Genomic DNA, 16,183 nt, shown 5'->3' on the forward strand with positions numbered 1-16,183 from the left:
CCAGAAGCAGAGATGAAAATCTCGCTTCACTTGACTGACCAATCAGCAGTGAGGAGGCTTAGCACGTAACACATCAACCTACACTGAGTGTTCAAAACATTAAGAACACCTGCTCTTTCCCTGACATACTGCATATAACCAACAACAAGTTCATCACTCCATCTAGCAAAGAGGTGTTAATTCACAGGTCAGGCAAATCCATTCTCCAAAAACAAATCAAATCTATTTACTGGTAGCAGTTCTAAAGACAGGCCCACAGCCCATTTGTTCCATCTTTACTCAAACATACACTTAACAAATACAGAACACAAGACAGGCAAGGGGAACACAGATAGCCTGGGTACATGTCACAGTAAATGGGCTGTGCAGATACCTCTGGATGTTTTTATAGGCATGCAAATGTAAGTTCTGGTCAAGAACACAGCTGCGATGAGTAGTAGTACTTATTGAGATAATTTAAAGTAGCCACCCTTTGCCTTGATGGCAGCTTTGCATACTCTTGGCATTCTCTCAACCAGCTTCATGAGGAATGCTTTTCCAGCAGTCTTGAAGGAGTCCCCACATACAGTGGGGAGAACAATTATTTGATACACTGCCGATTTTGCAGGTTTTCCTACTTACAAAGTATGTAGAGGTCTGTCATTTTTATCATAGGTACACTTCAACTGTGAGAGACGGAATCTAAAAGAAAAATCCCAAAATCACATTGTATGATTTTTAAGTAATTTATTTAGCATTTTATTGCATGACATAAGTATTTGATACATCAGAAAAGCAGAACTTTTGGTACAGAAACCTTTGTTTGCAATTACAGAGATCATACGTTTCCTGTAGTTCTTGACCAGGTTTGCACACACTGCAGCAGGGATTTTGGCCCACTCCTCCATACAGACCTTCTCCAGATCCTTCAGGTTTCGGGGCTGTCGCTGGGCAATACGGACTTTCAGCTCCCTCCAAAGATTTTCTATTGGGTTCAGGTCTGGAGACTGGCTAGGCCACCTCCACTCCACTGATCCTCAACACTGGGGCCCCACAAGGGTGCGTGCTCAGCCCCCTCCTGTACTCCCTGTTCACCAATGACTGTGTGGCCAAGCACGCCTCCAACTGAATCATCGAGTTTGCAGACGACACAACAGTAGTATACTTGATTACCAATGATGACGAGACAGCCTACAGGGAGGAGGTGGGGGCTCTGGGAGTGTGGTGCCTGGAAAACAACCTCTCACTCAACGTCAACAAAACAAAAGAGATGATCGTGGATTTCAGGAAACAGCAGGGTGCAGCCCCCTATCTACATCGACGGGACCGCAGTGGAGAAGGTGGAAAGCTTCAAGTTCCTTGGCGTACACATCACTGACAAACTGAAATGGATAACCCACACAGTGTGGTGAAGAAAGCGCAACACAGCCTTTTCAACCACAAAGAAATTAGAAATTTGTCTTGTCACCTAAAACCCTCACAAACCTTTACTTTTTCCTGCTATTCATTGGAGAAGGTGTGTGGTTCAAGTCTTGGTTTAAGGATTTAAAACATATGGGTCTCTTTTCCATGCTTAAAAGGATAAACATTCACATGTAAAACCATGAGCCAAAAAAGTTTGAATACATTGGCCATTGGCCATCCTCTGACTTCAAAGCTTTCAAGACAACTGGTAACTCAGGGAAAACAACTTGTTTTGAAAGGACATCCAAATCGGAATTCTAATTTAGCTCCAACTTATCGACCTGAAGATCACTGACGTCATGATTCGACCTTGTTTTTTGTTGTTGTTTCCAGTTGTCTAGAAAGCACCATAAATCCAGAGAATGCCAGACGTTGATGACAAAGTTTGATGACAAAAACTTTGCCAACAAGAATTAACGCCACGCCACCTTCCTGTTCAAGTGAGCTTAGCAAAATGGTGAGACCAAAAATAAGCCAGGGAGATATGTATACTGTAGCTAAGAAAGTAATACTAAGTATATGTTGTTAATAGCACGTGTCTAACCCTATGAATTTGGTCCCTCTCTCTATCAGAACTTAGCCTACCATTCTGACTTGGTGGTGCACGTGGTCTACAGCCAGTTTTAGAGAAATGTCATCCTAAAATATTTTAAAAGCTTTCAATGTCTGTTTATTTGCACCCGTTAATTATCCTACGGTTCTGACTTGGTGTGTAGGGAGGATACTGTAAGAACGGCCCATGTTCTGAATTCAGTTGCTGTCCATTTAAAAAATGATGAACAAATAGGGATATTGTCCATTTTAGCTTGCTCATTATCTTAATTGAAATTACGGCTTGTCTGTTATCCACTCATTGTGCTTACGTTGTGTATTATAATTAGCTCATTTGCTGTTTTCCATGAGGGGATACCATAATGTTGTTTACCAGGCAATGTTCAGTAGTAGGCTACTGAACTGCTGAGTAAATACACCCTGTTGAATCCTACCTATTTTCTTTACTCATATCACTGCACATACAAGACGACCAATGACACAATATTGCTGCCGTAACTGTCTTTGATGATGAGGATATTGCTCTTTAGAGTTTTACAGAAGAAAAAACAAGAAAAAAAATATCCATCCAACAACAAATATATCAAGAGGAATCTTTTATTGGTTTAAAGCTCAATGAGGTAAAAAAAAAGAAAAAAACATAGCATGCAATCTTACTGTTGAAACACAAAGAACCTCTAGATAGTAGTATTGTACAACATTTCAAAATGTCTTGTTTCAGATCATTGTCATTTATTAAGTTCCAAGTCATATCAGATTCTGTGTAGCTGCCAATCAATGAACATTTCTGGTTTAACTAAAATTGACCCATTACCACTGTACAGAAAGCTAAGTAAAAAACACAAGAATAACCCCATTAATACAATTCAATAATATTTGAAGCATATGAATAGGAATGTAACAGAGAACATAAAGAACATTTTCAGTCCTTCATTGTCATGGATCATAAAAATAATAAAGAAAACATGATTAAACCAAGGTAAACCAACTGACATCATTGCACTTTTTTTGTCAACCAGGCTTAATACTGGAATTGTAAAACCCAAAGCAGATGTGCTTAAGACCAACCCTGCCTATGTTCCTCCCTATAGCATCAGCATGGCACAGTGGCACAGTGTTTCTTAACCAGAGGCATTGGGACTGCACTGAGCTTTCAAGGGGTCCCTGAAAAAACTGAGGAAACTAACAAATCAAAATGACAGCATAAATGAATAGAACACTGCAATAATGTTGACAGGCCTATTTGGGTGTTGGTGAATATTGAAGTGTTGTGTTGTGCTCATCACTAATCGTCTAATATCTACTATTTTGTTTATATGTTTTTGATCGGAAAATACTAGGTGATTTGGTGATTCTATTTCCATTGTATTTTGAGTTGCTACTCGTTGAGATAAACGTCAGCTTCAACTGAGATCAAGTGTTTTTTGTGTGTTTTTTTAACAGAACATGAAGTATATTGTCACGACTTCCGCCGAAGTTGGCTCTCCTGCCCATTCGGGTGGTGCTCGGCGGTCGTCGTCACCGTCCTATTAGCCACTACTGATCCTTTTTTCGTGTATCTGTTGGTTTTGTCTAATTGGTTTCACCTGTGTGTTGTTTAGTTAATTAGTATCTGTATTTATGTAGGTTGTCCCGCCCTTGTGTTTTGTGCGGGATTGTTATTTTTGTCATTTCGTTTTGTCTGTCGGTGTTTGCTGTTTTTTCTCCCGGTTATTAGTTTTTCCCTGTTTTGCTGTTTTTTCACCCTGTCTTGCTTTTGGGTTGACTGTTGTTTTGTTCACTGGAGAATAAACTTGATTATTCGCATTTCTGCTCTCTGCGCCTGATTCCACCCACCTTGACCAGACGTGACAGAATCCCGCACCTTGCCATGGAATCAGCAGGAGCAGCAGCGTCTCCTCTCCCATCGATGGAAGAGAGGGTCCTCCATCATACCAGCGTGCTTCACCGGATTGGTTCTGCTATGGACCAAATGATGGAGAGAATGGATCGATGGGAGAGGAGTGGCCTCCCCACATCTTCTTTACCCACCCCTTCTCCAGCACCTCCTGTTCCTGCGACCTCATCTGGCTCTGGGGCTCTTCGGCTGACACTCCCAGGGGCGTTTGACGGATCGGCGGCTGGGTGCCAGGGTTTCCTTCTTCAGCTGGAATTATACCTGGCTACCGTGCGTCCGGCTCCCTCTGGAGAGGAGAGCGTGTGCGCCCTCATCTCCTGCTTGACTGGGCGAGCCCTTGAGTGGGCTAACGCAGTTTGGAATGGTCCGGACTCTGCTAAGGATAATTACCCAGAGTTCACCCGCCGATTTCGAGCTGTTTTTGACCATCCACCCGAGGGTCGGGCGGCGGGTGAACGGCTGTTCCACCTGCGTCAGGAGACGAGGAGCGTACAGGATTTTGCCCTTGAGTTCAGGACTTTAGCAGCAGGAGCAGGACGGAACGACAGGGCCTTGATTGATCATTTTAGATGTAGTCTCAGGGAGGACGTCCGCAGGGAGCTAGCATGTCGAGACACCACATTCACACTCGATGGTCTTATCGATCTGGCTATCCGTCTCGACAACTTGCTGGCTGCTCGCGGGCGTTCGGATCAAGTCCTGTCGTTTCCTATCCCCAGCCCCCCAGATCCTATCCCTATGGATTTGGGAGGTACAGCGTCAAGGAGGACTGGAGGAGGAGTATTCTCCTGCACCAGTTGTGGTCGACGAGGGCACACGTCCGACCGGTGCTGGAGAAACTCGTCAGGGAGTCGGGAGGACAGGCAGAACACTGCTCGATCACCCCAGGTGAGTAAGTACCAAACTCATTCAGAGCTTCCTGTCAGTCATGTATTTGTATTAATTTCTTTCCCGGGTTTTTCCCCATTTCTACAGCATAAGGCGCTAGTTGATTCAGGCGCAGCTGGGAATTTTATGGATCGTGGGTTTGCGTTGAGGCTAGGGATTCCCCTGGTGTCGTTAGATCGACCTTTCCCCGTGCACTCCTTAGATAGCCGACCATTAGGGTCAGGAGTAATTAGGGAGGCTACGGTGCTGTTGGACATGGTAACGCAGGGTGATCATAAGGAGCAGATTAGCCTGTTCCTTATAGATTCACCAGCGTTTCCAGTGGTGTTGGGGGTTCCCTGGTTAGCTCAACACAACCCAGTGATTTTCTGGCGAGAGGGGGCTCTTAAGGGGTGGTCAGAGGAGTGTTCAGGTAGGTGCATAGGAGTTGCCGTTGGTGCGACCTCGGTGGAGAGTCCAGACCAAGTTTCCACCGTGCGCATTCCCTCTGAGTATGCCGATTTGGCTATCGTTTTCAGTAAAGGGAGGGCGACCCAATTACCACCTCATCGACGAGAGGACTGTGCGATAAACCTTCTGGAAAACGCTGCACTTCCTAGGAGTCACGTGTATCCATTGTCCCAGGAGGAGACAGTTGCGATGGAAACATATGTTTCCGAATCGCTGGGACAGGGATACATTCAGCCCTCCGTATCACCCGTCTCCTCAAGCTTCTTTATTGTGAAGAAGAAAGATGGAGGTCTGCGTCCGTGTATTGATTATAGAGGTCTAAATTCCATCACAGTGGGGTTTAGTTACCCCCTACCTCTCATCGCTACGGCAATGGAATCATTTCACGGGGCGCGATTCTTCACAAAACTGGACCTGAGGAGCGCGTATAATTTGGTACGTATCAAGAAGGGAGATGAGTGGAAAACCGCATTTAGTACAACCTCTGGTCATTATGAATACTGCGTCATGCCATACGGGTTGAAGAATGCTCCAGCCGTTTTCCAATCTTTCGTAGATGAGATTCTCCGAGACCTGCTTGGGCATGGAGTGGTAGTGTACATTGATGACATTTTGATTTATTCTGCCACACGCGCGGAGCATGTGTCTTTGGTGCGTAAAGTACTTGGGCGACTACTGGAGCATGACCTGTATTGCAAGGCGGAGAAATGTGAGTTTTTCAAACAGTCCGTTTCCTTCCTGGGGTATCGTATTTCCACCTCCGGGGTGGTGATGGAGGATGATCGCGTTACAGCCGTGCGTAATTGGCCGACTCCGACCACGGTGAAAGAAGTGCAGCGGTTTTTAGGGTTTGCCAATTACTACCGGAGGTTTATCCGGGGTTTTGGTCAGGTGGCTGCTCCCATTACCTCACTGCTGAAGGGAGGACCGGTGCGCTTGCGTTGGTCAGCAGAGGCGGATAGAGCTTTCAGTCGTCTGAAGGAGCTGTTCACCAACGCGCCCGTGTTGGCGCATCCGGACCCCTCTTTAGCTTTCATAGTGGAGGTGGATGCGTCCGAGGCTGGGGTTGGAGCCGTGCTGTCCCAACGCTCGGGCGTGCCATCCAAACTCCGCCCGTGTGCTTTCTATTCGAGCAAACTCAGCCCAGCGGAGCGAAACTATGATGTGGGAGACCGGGAGTTGTTAGCTGTAATCAAGGCCCTGAAGGTGTGGAGACACTGGCTTGAGGGGGCTAAACACCCTTTTCTCATCTGGACTGACCATCGTAATCTTGAGTACATCCGGAAAGCTAAGAGACTAAATCCACGTCAGGCTAGATGGGCCATGTTTTTTATTAGGTTCCAGTTTAACCTCACTTATCGGCCAGGCTCCCAAAACACTAAAGCTGACGCACTGTCTCGCCTATATGATACCGAGGAACGGCTAGTAGAGCCAACTCCCATTATTCCACCGTCATGTCTCGTGGCACCGGTGATATGGGAGGTGGATGCTGAGATAGAGAGGGCCTCACGATCAGAGCCGGCTCCTCCTAACTGTCCAGTTGGGTCCAAGTACGTGCCGAGGTTGGTCAGGGACAAGCTGATTAGGTGGGCTCATACTCTTCCCTCCTCGGGTTATCCTGGTATCAAGAGGACAGTGCAGAGTCTGAGAGGGAGATACTGGTGGCCCACACTGGCTAAAGACGTGAGATTTTATGTCTCCTCCTGCTCAGTGTGTGCTCAGAGCAAGGCTCCTCGGCACCTGCCTAGAGGTAAATTACAACCTCTCCCCGTTCCACAACGACCGTGGACACATTTATCGGTGGATTTTCTCACCGACCTTCCCCCGTCCCAGGGAAGTACTACGATCCTGGTCGTTGTGGATCGGTTTTCTAAGTCCTGTCATCTCATTCCGTTGCCCGGTCTTCCTACGGCCCTGCAGACTGCTGAGGCTTTGTTTACCCATGTCTTCCGGCACTATGGGGTGCCTGAGGATATCGTTTCTGATCGGGGTCCCCAATTTACGTCAAGAGTGTGGAGGGCATTTATGGAGAGACTGGGGGTCTCGGTTAGCTTAACCTCAGGTTTTCACCCCGAGAGTAATGGGCAGGTGGAGCGCGTTAATCAGGACGTAGGCAGGTTTCTGCGGTCCTATTGTCGGGACCGGCCTGGTGAGTGGGCAAGGTATGTTCCATGGGCCGAACTAGACAGAACTCCTTACGCCACTCCTCTACTAACTTGTCTCCGTTTGAGTGTGTGTTAGGTTACCAGCCGGTCCTGGCTCCATGGCATCAGAGTCAGACCGAGGCTCCTGCGGTGGAGGAATGGGTACAGCGCTCCAAGGACACCTGGAAAGCCGTTCAGGACTCATTACGGTTAGCGGGAGAGCGGCAGAAGAGGAGCGCTGACCAGCACCGCAGTGAGACCCCCGTGTTTGCACCGGGGGACAGGGTCTGGCTCTCGACCCGAAACCTGTCTCTCCGTCTGCCCTGTCGGAAGCTGGGGCCGCAGTGTGTAGGGCCGTTTAAAGTCCTGAGGAGAATAAACGAGGTGTGTCATAGGTTACAACTTCCTAGGTATTACCGTATTAACCCCTCGTTTCATGTGTCTCTCCCTAGGCCGGTGGTGGCTGGTCCCCTGCAAGAAGGTGAGGTGCCTGAGGTCCCTCCGCCCCCTCTAGACATCGAGGGGTCCCCGGCTTATACTGTTCGACGCATTCTAGATTCGAGACGCCGGGTGGGGGGCCTACAGTACCTCGTGGACTGGTAGGGGTACGGTCCGGAGGAGAGATGCTGGGTTCCGGTGAGGGATATTTTGGATCCTTCCCTCTTGAGTGATTTCCACCGCATCCACCCGGATCTCCCAGCACCTCGTCCTCCGGGTCATCCTCGAGGACGGTGGCGGCGCACTGCGGGAGCCGCGCGTCAAGGGGGGGGGGGTACTGTCACGACTTCCGCCGAAGTTGGCTCTCCTGCCCATTCGGGTGGTGCTCGGCGGTCGTCGTCACTGTCCTATTAGCCACTACTGATCCTTTTTTCGTGTATCTGTTGGTTTTGTCTAATTGGTTTCACCTGTGTGTTGTTTAGTTAATTAGTATCTGTATTTATGTAGGTTGTCCCGCCCTTGTGTTTTGTGCGGGATTGTTATTTTTGTCATTTCGTTTTGTCTGTCGGTGTTTGCTGTTTTTTCTCCCGGTTATTAGTTTTTCCCTGTTTTGCTGTTTTTTCACCCTGTCTTGCTTTTGGGTTGACTGTTGTTTTGTTCACTGGAGAATAAACTTGATTATTCGCATTTCTGCTCTCTGCGCCTGATTCCACCCACCTTGACCAGACGTGACATATATACAGTTGAAGTTGAAAGTTTACATACACCTTAACCTGAGTTTAAATGTATTTGGCTTTCACAATTCCTGACTTTTAATCCTAGTAAAAAGTCCCTGTCTTAGGTCAGTTAGGATCATCACTTTATTTTAAGAATGTGAAATGTCAGAATAATAGTAGAGAGAATGATTTATTTAAACTTTTAGTTCTTTCATCACATTCCCAGTGGGTCAGAAGTTTACATACAATCAATTAGTATTTGGTAGCATTGCCTTTAAATTGTTGAACTTGGGTCAAACCTTTTGGGTAGCCTTCCACAAGCTTCCCACTATAAGAATTTTGGCCCATTCCTCCTGACAGAGCTGGTGTCACGACTTCCACCGAAGTTGGTCCCTCTCCTTGTTCGTTTGGCGGTCGACGTCAACTGTTTTCTAGTCACCACCGATCCAGTTTCATTTTTTATTTGTTTTGTATTCATTATACACACCTCGTTTCCATTCCATAATCATTGTTCCCTATTTAACCCTCTGGTTACCACCTTGGATTTGTGTGTGTTTGTTATTGTCAGGTTGTCTCGATTTGTGACCTGGATTATTTGTCTCCTGTATGGAATATTGTTTTTGAGTAAAGTAACGGTTAATACTCATTTCTGTGTCCTGCGCCGAACTCCGTCTTACCCGCATCACATAGGCATTTGACAGCTGGTGTAACAGTCAGGTTTGTAGGCCTCCTTGCTCGCACACACTTTTTCAGTTCTGCCCACAAATCTTCTATAGGATTGAGGTCAGGGATTTATGATGGCCACTCCAATACCTTAACTTTGTTGTACTTAAGCCATTTTGCCACAACTTTGGAAGTATGCTTGGGGTCATTGTCCATTTGGAAGACCCATTTGCAACCAAGCTTTATCTTCCTGACTGATGTCTTGAGAAGTTGCTTCAATATATCCACATAATTCTCCTTCCTCATGATGCCATCTATTTTGTGAAGTGTACCAGTCCCTCTTGCAGCAAAGCACCCCCACAACATCATGCTGCCAACCCCGTGCTTCACGGTTGGGATGGTATTCTTCGGATTGCAAGCCTCCCCCTTTTTCCCCCAAACATAATGATGGTCATATGGCCAAACAGTTCTATTTTTGTTTCATCAGACCAGAGGACATTTCTCCAAAAAGTATGATCTTTGTCCCCATGTGCAGTTGCAAACCGTAGCCTGGCTTCTTTATGGCGGTTTTGGAGCAGTGACTTCTTCCTTGCTGAGTGGCCTTTCAGGTTATGTCGATATAGGACTCGTTCTACAGTGGATATAGATACTTTTGTACCTGCTTCCTCCAGCATCTTCACAAGGTCATTTGCTTTTGTTCTGGGATTGATTTGCACTTTTCGCACCAAAGTGCGTTCATCTCTAGGAGACAGAACACGTCTCCTTCCTGACAGCTGTGTGGTCCCATGGTGTTTATACTTGCGTACTATTGTTTGTACAGATGAACGTGGTACCTTCAGGCATTTGGATATTACTCCCAATGATGAACCAGACTTGTGGAGGTCTACAATTCTTTTTCTGATGTATTGGCTGATTTCTTTTGATTTTCTCATGATGTCAGGCAAAGAGGCACTGAGTTTGAAGGCAGGCCTTGAAATACATCCACAGGTACACCTCCAATTGACTCAAATTATGTCAATTAGCCTCTAAAGCCAAGACATAATTATCTGGAATTGTCCAAGCTGTTTAAAGGCACAGTCAACTTAGTATATGTAAACTTCTGACCCACTGGAATTGTGATACAGTGAATTGTAAGTGAAATAATCTGTCTGTAAGCAATTGTTGGAAAAATTAGTGATACAGTGAATTGTAAGTGAAATAATCTGTCTGTAAGCAATTGTTGGAAAAATTACTTGTGCCATGCACAAAGTAGATGTCCTAACCGACTTGCCAAAACTACAGTTTGTTAACAAGACATTTGTGGAGTGGTTGAAAAACAAGTCTTAATGACTCCAACATAAGTGTATGTAAACTTCCGACTTCAACTGTACTAACAAATAATCAATCAAAATTGAGGTTAGGTATTTTAGTAGCTAGAGAAGCCTGTTCTTGAGTGACCTTGTTCCTAACAGCACTATGACACTGTGTTCAGTCACATCCTGGGATCAAAATGTATTAAAGGTTTAAGTGCCAAATGGTAACAATGATAAAAAAAACATTCTATAGATCAATATTTTATCAACATTACCAGTTTAACACTTTGTAGTAAGCACACATTGGAGTAGGCTATGTCGTAGTGGGCTCATCTCCTGTGTATCGGCCACCATTCCGTTGCATGCTCTGTGACAAAGAGAGAGTTTATTAATGGCATCATAGTCATTCAGGAGATTCCGCTGTGACATGAAACTCAACAGTGATGAAAGATGAAAATTGCATGACTCACTTTTCCAGCAGACTAACACCAGTGCTGACCCAATCACGGCAACAGCCAGAACACCAATTCCTGCTTTTATGCCGCTCGAGAGGCCCGCCTGCTCCCCGCCTGTAGGGAGGGGATAAAGAGAGGTGTGGACATCAACAGGGTTGCCTGTCATGTAATGGACATTTTGGTTTCCCTAATATTTCCTATCCTTCCAACCAACTAGGGTCATTGGCACATAGACAGTCATTAAGGGTAAGATCACAGCCAGATAGCTTTAAGTGTTAGCTGTTTAGTGCTTTACTATAACCAGAGCAAATCTCCGGTAATCTATTTGTAATTGACCATCCGTTGACCTGTTTTCCTGTCATAATACTTTAGGCTACTCACCTGTTGATCTTGTGGTGTTCAATGTCTCTTTCAGAGTCGGGTTGAAGATGGCACATGTCACAGTCTGATTCTCTGTGATGTTCACCGTGCTAGAAATGTTCAATGTTCCACTTCCTGCATCCTGAACAATCTGAGGAACCTCGGGGTCTAGTAACCCGTTCTGATTGGTCCAGGTCAGTCTAGGTTTAGGGTAGCCTCCCTGAGAAGTGCATTCTGCCTTCCATTCTTCATAGTTCACTGTCACAATGGGTTTATGGTAGCTTTCTGCAGAGCATACCATGACAAAGATAAAGCACTTAGACAAAGTCACAATAGTGGAAATCATACATGATAAGTACAGTTATTCCTGTTTTATAGGTATTTGGTGCGTAATGGCAATGGGCGTTGTCTTGTACACACAATTTAATATTGATAAACGTGCCTTTGACTACTGGCATTCTTTGTATGTAAAACTGTCTTACTTGCTACTTTCACAGTGGTCAAGCACATCTCTTTGTTTTGGTTAACTGTGTTGTAATCTCCATCCTCTTGATGATAAAAGAGGAAAAAAGTTGCGAGGTCATCTTCAACCCTTAAATCTTTGAGCAAGAGGGAGAAATTCCCAGAAGAAAGCTGGTCCTTGAAGATTTGCGTCCTTTTTTTGTAGACTGGAAATTGGGGGTCGTTGTTCTCTTCTCCGTTGTATAAGGCATGGACCACTTGCTCCTCCTTCTGGTGCTTGAGTCTTGCTGTCCAGTAGAGTGTGAGTCTTGCTGGGACAACGGGTGCAGATGAATTCAGGCTGCAAGGCAACATGATGGACTTTCCAAGAATCCCAATGATGGGATGGCTCGACATCTGAGATGAGTCCACAACTGATTAAGAAAAAAACAGTTTGTTACAGGAAAGCACACACTTCATATGACAACATAAGACAGTTGTACCAATCTCTTTAAGATACTGTATGTTAATCATATTCTTCAAATAAAGGGGTATGTTACCTTAGTAGGGCCTATATACACTAAATGTCCAAAAGTATATGGACATGCCTTCAAATCAGTGAATTCGGCTATTTCAGCCACACCCGTTGCTGACAGGTGTATAAAATTGAGCACACAGCAATGCAATCTCCATAGACAAACATTGGCAGTAGAATGGCCCGTACTGAAGAGCTCAGTGACATTCAACGTGGCACTGTCATAGGATGCCACCTTTCCAACAAGTCAGTTCGTCAAATTTCTGCCTTACTAGAGCTGCCCCTGTCAACTGTAAGTACTGTTATTGTAAAGTGGAAATGTCTAGCAGCAACAACATCTGAGCCGCGAAGTGGTAGGCCACACAAGCTCACTGAACAGGACCGCCAGTGTGAATCATCTGTCCTCGGTTGCAACACTCACTACCGAGTTCCAAACTGTCTCTGGAAGCAAACAGCAGCTTCACACAAGCCTAAGATCACCATGTGCAATGCCAAGCGTTGGCTGGAGGTGTGTAAAGCTCGCCACCATTGGGCGGCAGGGTAACCTAGTGGTTAGAGCGTTGGACTAGTAACCGGAAGGTTGCGAGTACAAACCCCCGAGCTGACAAGGTACAAATCTGTCATTCTGCCCCTGAACAGGCAGTTAACCACTGTTCCCAGGCCGTCATTGAAAATAAGAATTTGTTCTTAACTGACTTGCCTGGTTAAATAAAGGTAAAATAAAAAAATAAAATTGGACTCTGGAGCACTGGAAACACATTCTCTGGAGTGATGAATCACACTTCACCATCTGGCAGTCCGACAGACAAATCTAGGTTTGGTGGATGCCAGGAGAATGCTATATACCCCAATGCATAGTGCCAACTGTAAAGTTTGAAGGAGGAATAGTGGTCTGGGGCTGTTTTTCATGGTTCGGGCTAGGCCCCTTGGTTCCAGTGAAGGGAAATATTAACACTACAGCATATAATGATATTCTAGACGATTCTGTGCTTCCAGCTTTGCGGTAACAGTTTGGGGAAGGCCCTTTCCAGTTTCAGCATGACAATGCCCCCATGCACAAAGTGAGGTCCATACTACAATTGTTTGTTGAGATTGGTGTGGAAGAACTTAACTGGCCTGCACAGAGCCCTGAGCTCAACACCATCGAGTACCTTTGGAATGAATTGGAAAGCCTACTGTGGGCTAGGCCTAATCGCCCAACTTCAGTGTCCGACCTCACTAATGCTCTGGTGATTGAATGGAAGTAAGTGCATCAAAGCTGGAACCGAGAGACAGCTTCTATCTCAAGCCCATCAGACTGTTTAAACAGCCATCACTAACATAGAGAGGCTGCTGCCAGCATACAGACTCAAATCTCTGGCCACTTAAATAAATGGACTTAATAAAGGTATCACTAGTCACTTTAAATAACACCACTTTAATAATGTTTACATATCCTACATTACTCATCTCATATGTATATACTGTACTCTATACCATCTACTGCATCTTGCCTATGCCGCACAGCCATCGCTCATCCATATATTTATATGTACATATTCTTATTCATCCCTTTACATTTGTGTGTATTAGGCAGTTGTTGTGCATTTGATAGTATATTTGTTAGATATTACTGCACAGTCGGAACTGGAAGCACAAGCATTTCGCTACACTCGCATTAACATCTGCTAGCCACGTGTATGTGACCAATAACGATTTGATTTGAAGTCCCTGCAGCAATGTTCTAACATCTAGTGGAAAGCCTCCCCAGAAGAGCGGAGGCTGTTATAGCAGCAAAGGGGGGGGACCAACTCCATATTAATGCCCATGATTTTGGAATGAGATGTTCGACGAGCAGGTGTCCACATACTTTTGGTCATGTAGTGTATTATTAGATGAACATTTTACAGGCTGTGGCTTTTATACTGCTAAGAAGAGTATAGTCAAGTCACTTCTGTACAGCTCATACTATCCCCCCCCCCCCCCACACACTACTTCATGTACTGTCTGATGTTGTGTTTCAATAGCAGACCGTAACCAAGTCTTTGCTCTGCATGCTCATTCAAAAAACAACAAAGAGAAACCCTAGCAAAAGATCCTGACCTTTACAAGTGTATGTTATTTTGGGAAACCTTATAGAAATAGGATGAACATCATGCAATAACGTTTGAGCTTGGAATTTGTTATGTGAACTAGGCTCACAGGAGCTAGTTGTTTCCGTACCCCATTTGTAGCAGGACTACAACAGAAAACCAATTTGGAAAGGCAGGCTACGACCATTCTGAGCATCACTGCTCCCCTCCAAAACTCTTGCGGTCATATGTTCAGAAATGTTTTGAGGGCTTACACAGAGTTAATCACAAACACTGAGTAACAAGCATCGCAAGCTTGTGGTTAGAAATAGCTGCTTTCTATTTTCCTAACAGTGCATCTCAAATGTTATTTTATCAAGAGCAGATTGTTTTATCACATAATAACCAGTCTGGCTCTAAAGATTCAAGTTATTCCTATTAACCCACACCCCCTATACTAGGGTATGGCGGGTGGTGAGCTATCTGGTACAAAATGTGTGCCATGGCATCACCAAGGTGGGTGACCAAGGTGGGTTTCCTCTCTCAAATTAGAAAAGTGTGTCTGGAAAAGCGCTGTAATAATCCAATCAATTGTGATTACAGTATTGTCAGTAGCCTGCCGGCATAGCCTACTTACAAATACTTGGTACACTAACGTAGCAGCACCGTGCATTTAGACAACCACGCCCTATCCAAACAGCTTCTTTTTGTTTTTTTTTGTATTTCAATACATTTGGGGACATTGTGTTGTAAATAAATAAATCATAAATTGTGCATTTGGCTGTATGTTGGATTTGAATGTAAAGGCGTGTGGATAAAATGCCCAGGGACAGCCACGAGGGACACAATCATGTGCAAATCTACAACGCCACAACAGAAAATAAAACTTACCAGATAACAGCCAAATACAAATCGATATTCGTCTGGCCATTGCACTCAGGATATATGGATGAAAAAACAATAAATAAACAGTCCTTTTAGTTTGGAGCTTACTGTCTACCGTGTCCCCACCTGCTCCTAAGTGGGAGGAAAGTTGAATAAGATACATGGTGTCCCTCCAGTGTGGCTCCTCCTTAACTATGGTATCTTTATCCATTTCCGGTGTCAATCGTTCCATCAAATCCATGTTTACAAAATCCTCCTGTACAAACAACAACTTCAACACGCACTAGTAGTAGCATTTCGCCACAATGTCTCATTATCGTTGTCCTGTCACTCTTTCATACACCTGTGCCAGTTGTGTATGCTGAGTCAAAACGTTCTGTTTCTATCACAGGCAATTTCCGTAAGGTGGATGTTATGAGGAAGTGGTACACAGCAGATTTTTTTTGCTCAGCAAATGCTTTCCTTCTGCTTGCATGCAGAGCACACATTCCTGTCAGGAAAATCACAATATCACAATCAACAGTGCGCAGATCACTGGGATCATCAAGGTTCACCTTTTACCAAAATGTCTTTCACGGAGCTGCCTTCTATGTGATCTTCTGTCAGAATGCTTGTTAGTCATGTCATTGCTTCTCTCTCCCCTCCTTATTTCAAACACATTTCCTTATCTTACTCACCTGAAGTGTGTACCTCCCTTACGGAAACTAGCCATGCACAGTTCATTACTTAATTACAATAGACAACTGAGAAATGACAAATGATAAGATCCCCCCCCCCACCCCACCCCCACACCTCTGTGTTTCTCTCACTCTCTCTCACTTAATACTTGGCGGATTAACTTCTCTTTATACAATGACTCATTGCATAGCTCCCTAATCCACTGGTGGCTGTATAATACATATGATACATAGTATATGTCATTTATCTTCTTTAACAAACCTTTTTTTATTATTAGTTTCTGTATTCTGTAAAT

At 44.8% G+C, this 16,183-nt stretch overlaps 1 protein-coding gene across 1 annotated transcript; it reads right to left on the minus strand.

Moving 5' to 3' along the window:
• Nucleotides 1-2,578: 2,578 nt before the first annotated feature.
• Nucleotides 2,579-15,815, minus strand: LOC135547250 (CD276 antigen homolog). Its single transcript, XM_064976050.1, has 5 exons — nt 15,217-15,815; nt 11,781-12,173; nt 11,320-11,583; nt 10,954-11,052; nt 2,579-10,850 (listed from the first exon to the last, which is right to left on the minus strand). Exons 1-5 carry the CDS (start codon nt 15,449-15,451, stop codon nt 10,813-10,815), a joined length of 1,029 nt encoding a protein of 342 aa, XP_064832122.1. The 5' UTR covers nt 15,452-15,815; the 3' UTR covers nt 2,579-10,812.
• Nucleotides 15,816-16,183: the final 368 nt, after the last annotated feature.

The sequence above is a fragment of the Oncorhynchus masou genome, chromosome 10, assembly GCF_036934945.1.
Source record: "Oncorhynchus masou masou isolate Uvic2021 chromosome 10, UVic_Omas_1.1, whole genome shotgun sequence".
NCBI lineage: Eukaryota > Metazoa > Chordata > Actinopteri > Salmoniformes > Salmonidae > Oncorhynchus > Oncorhynchus masou.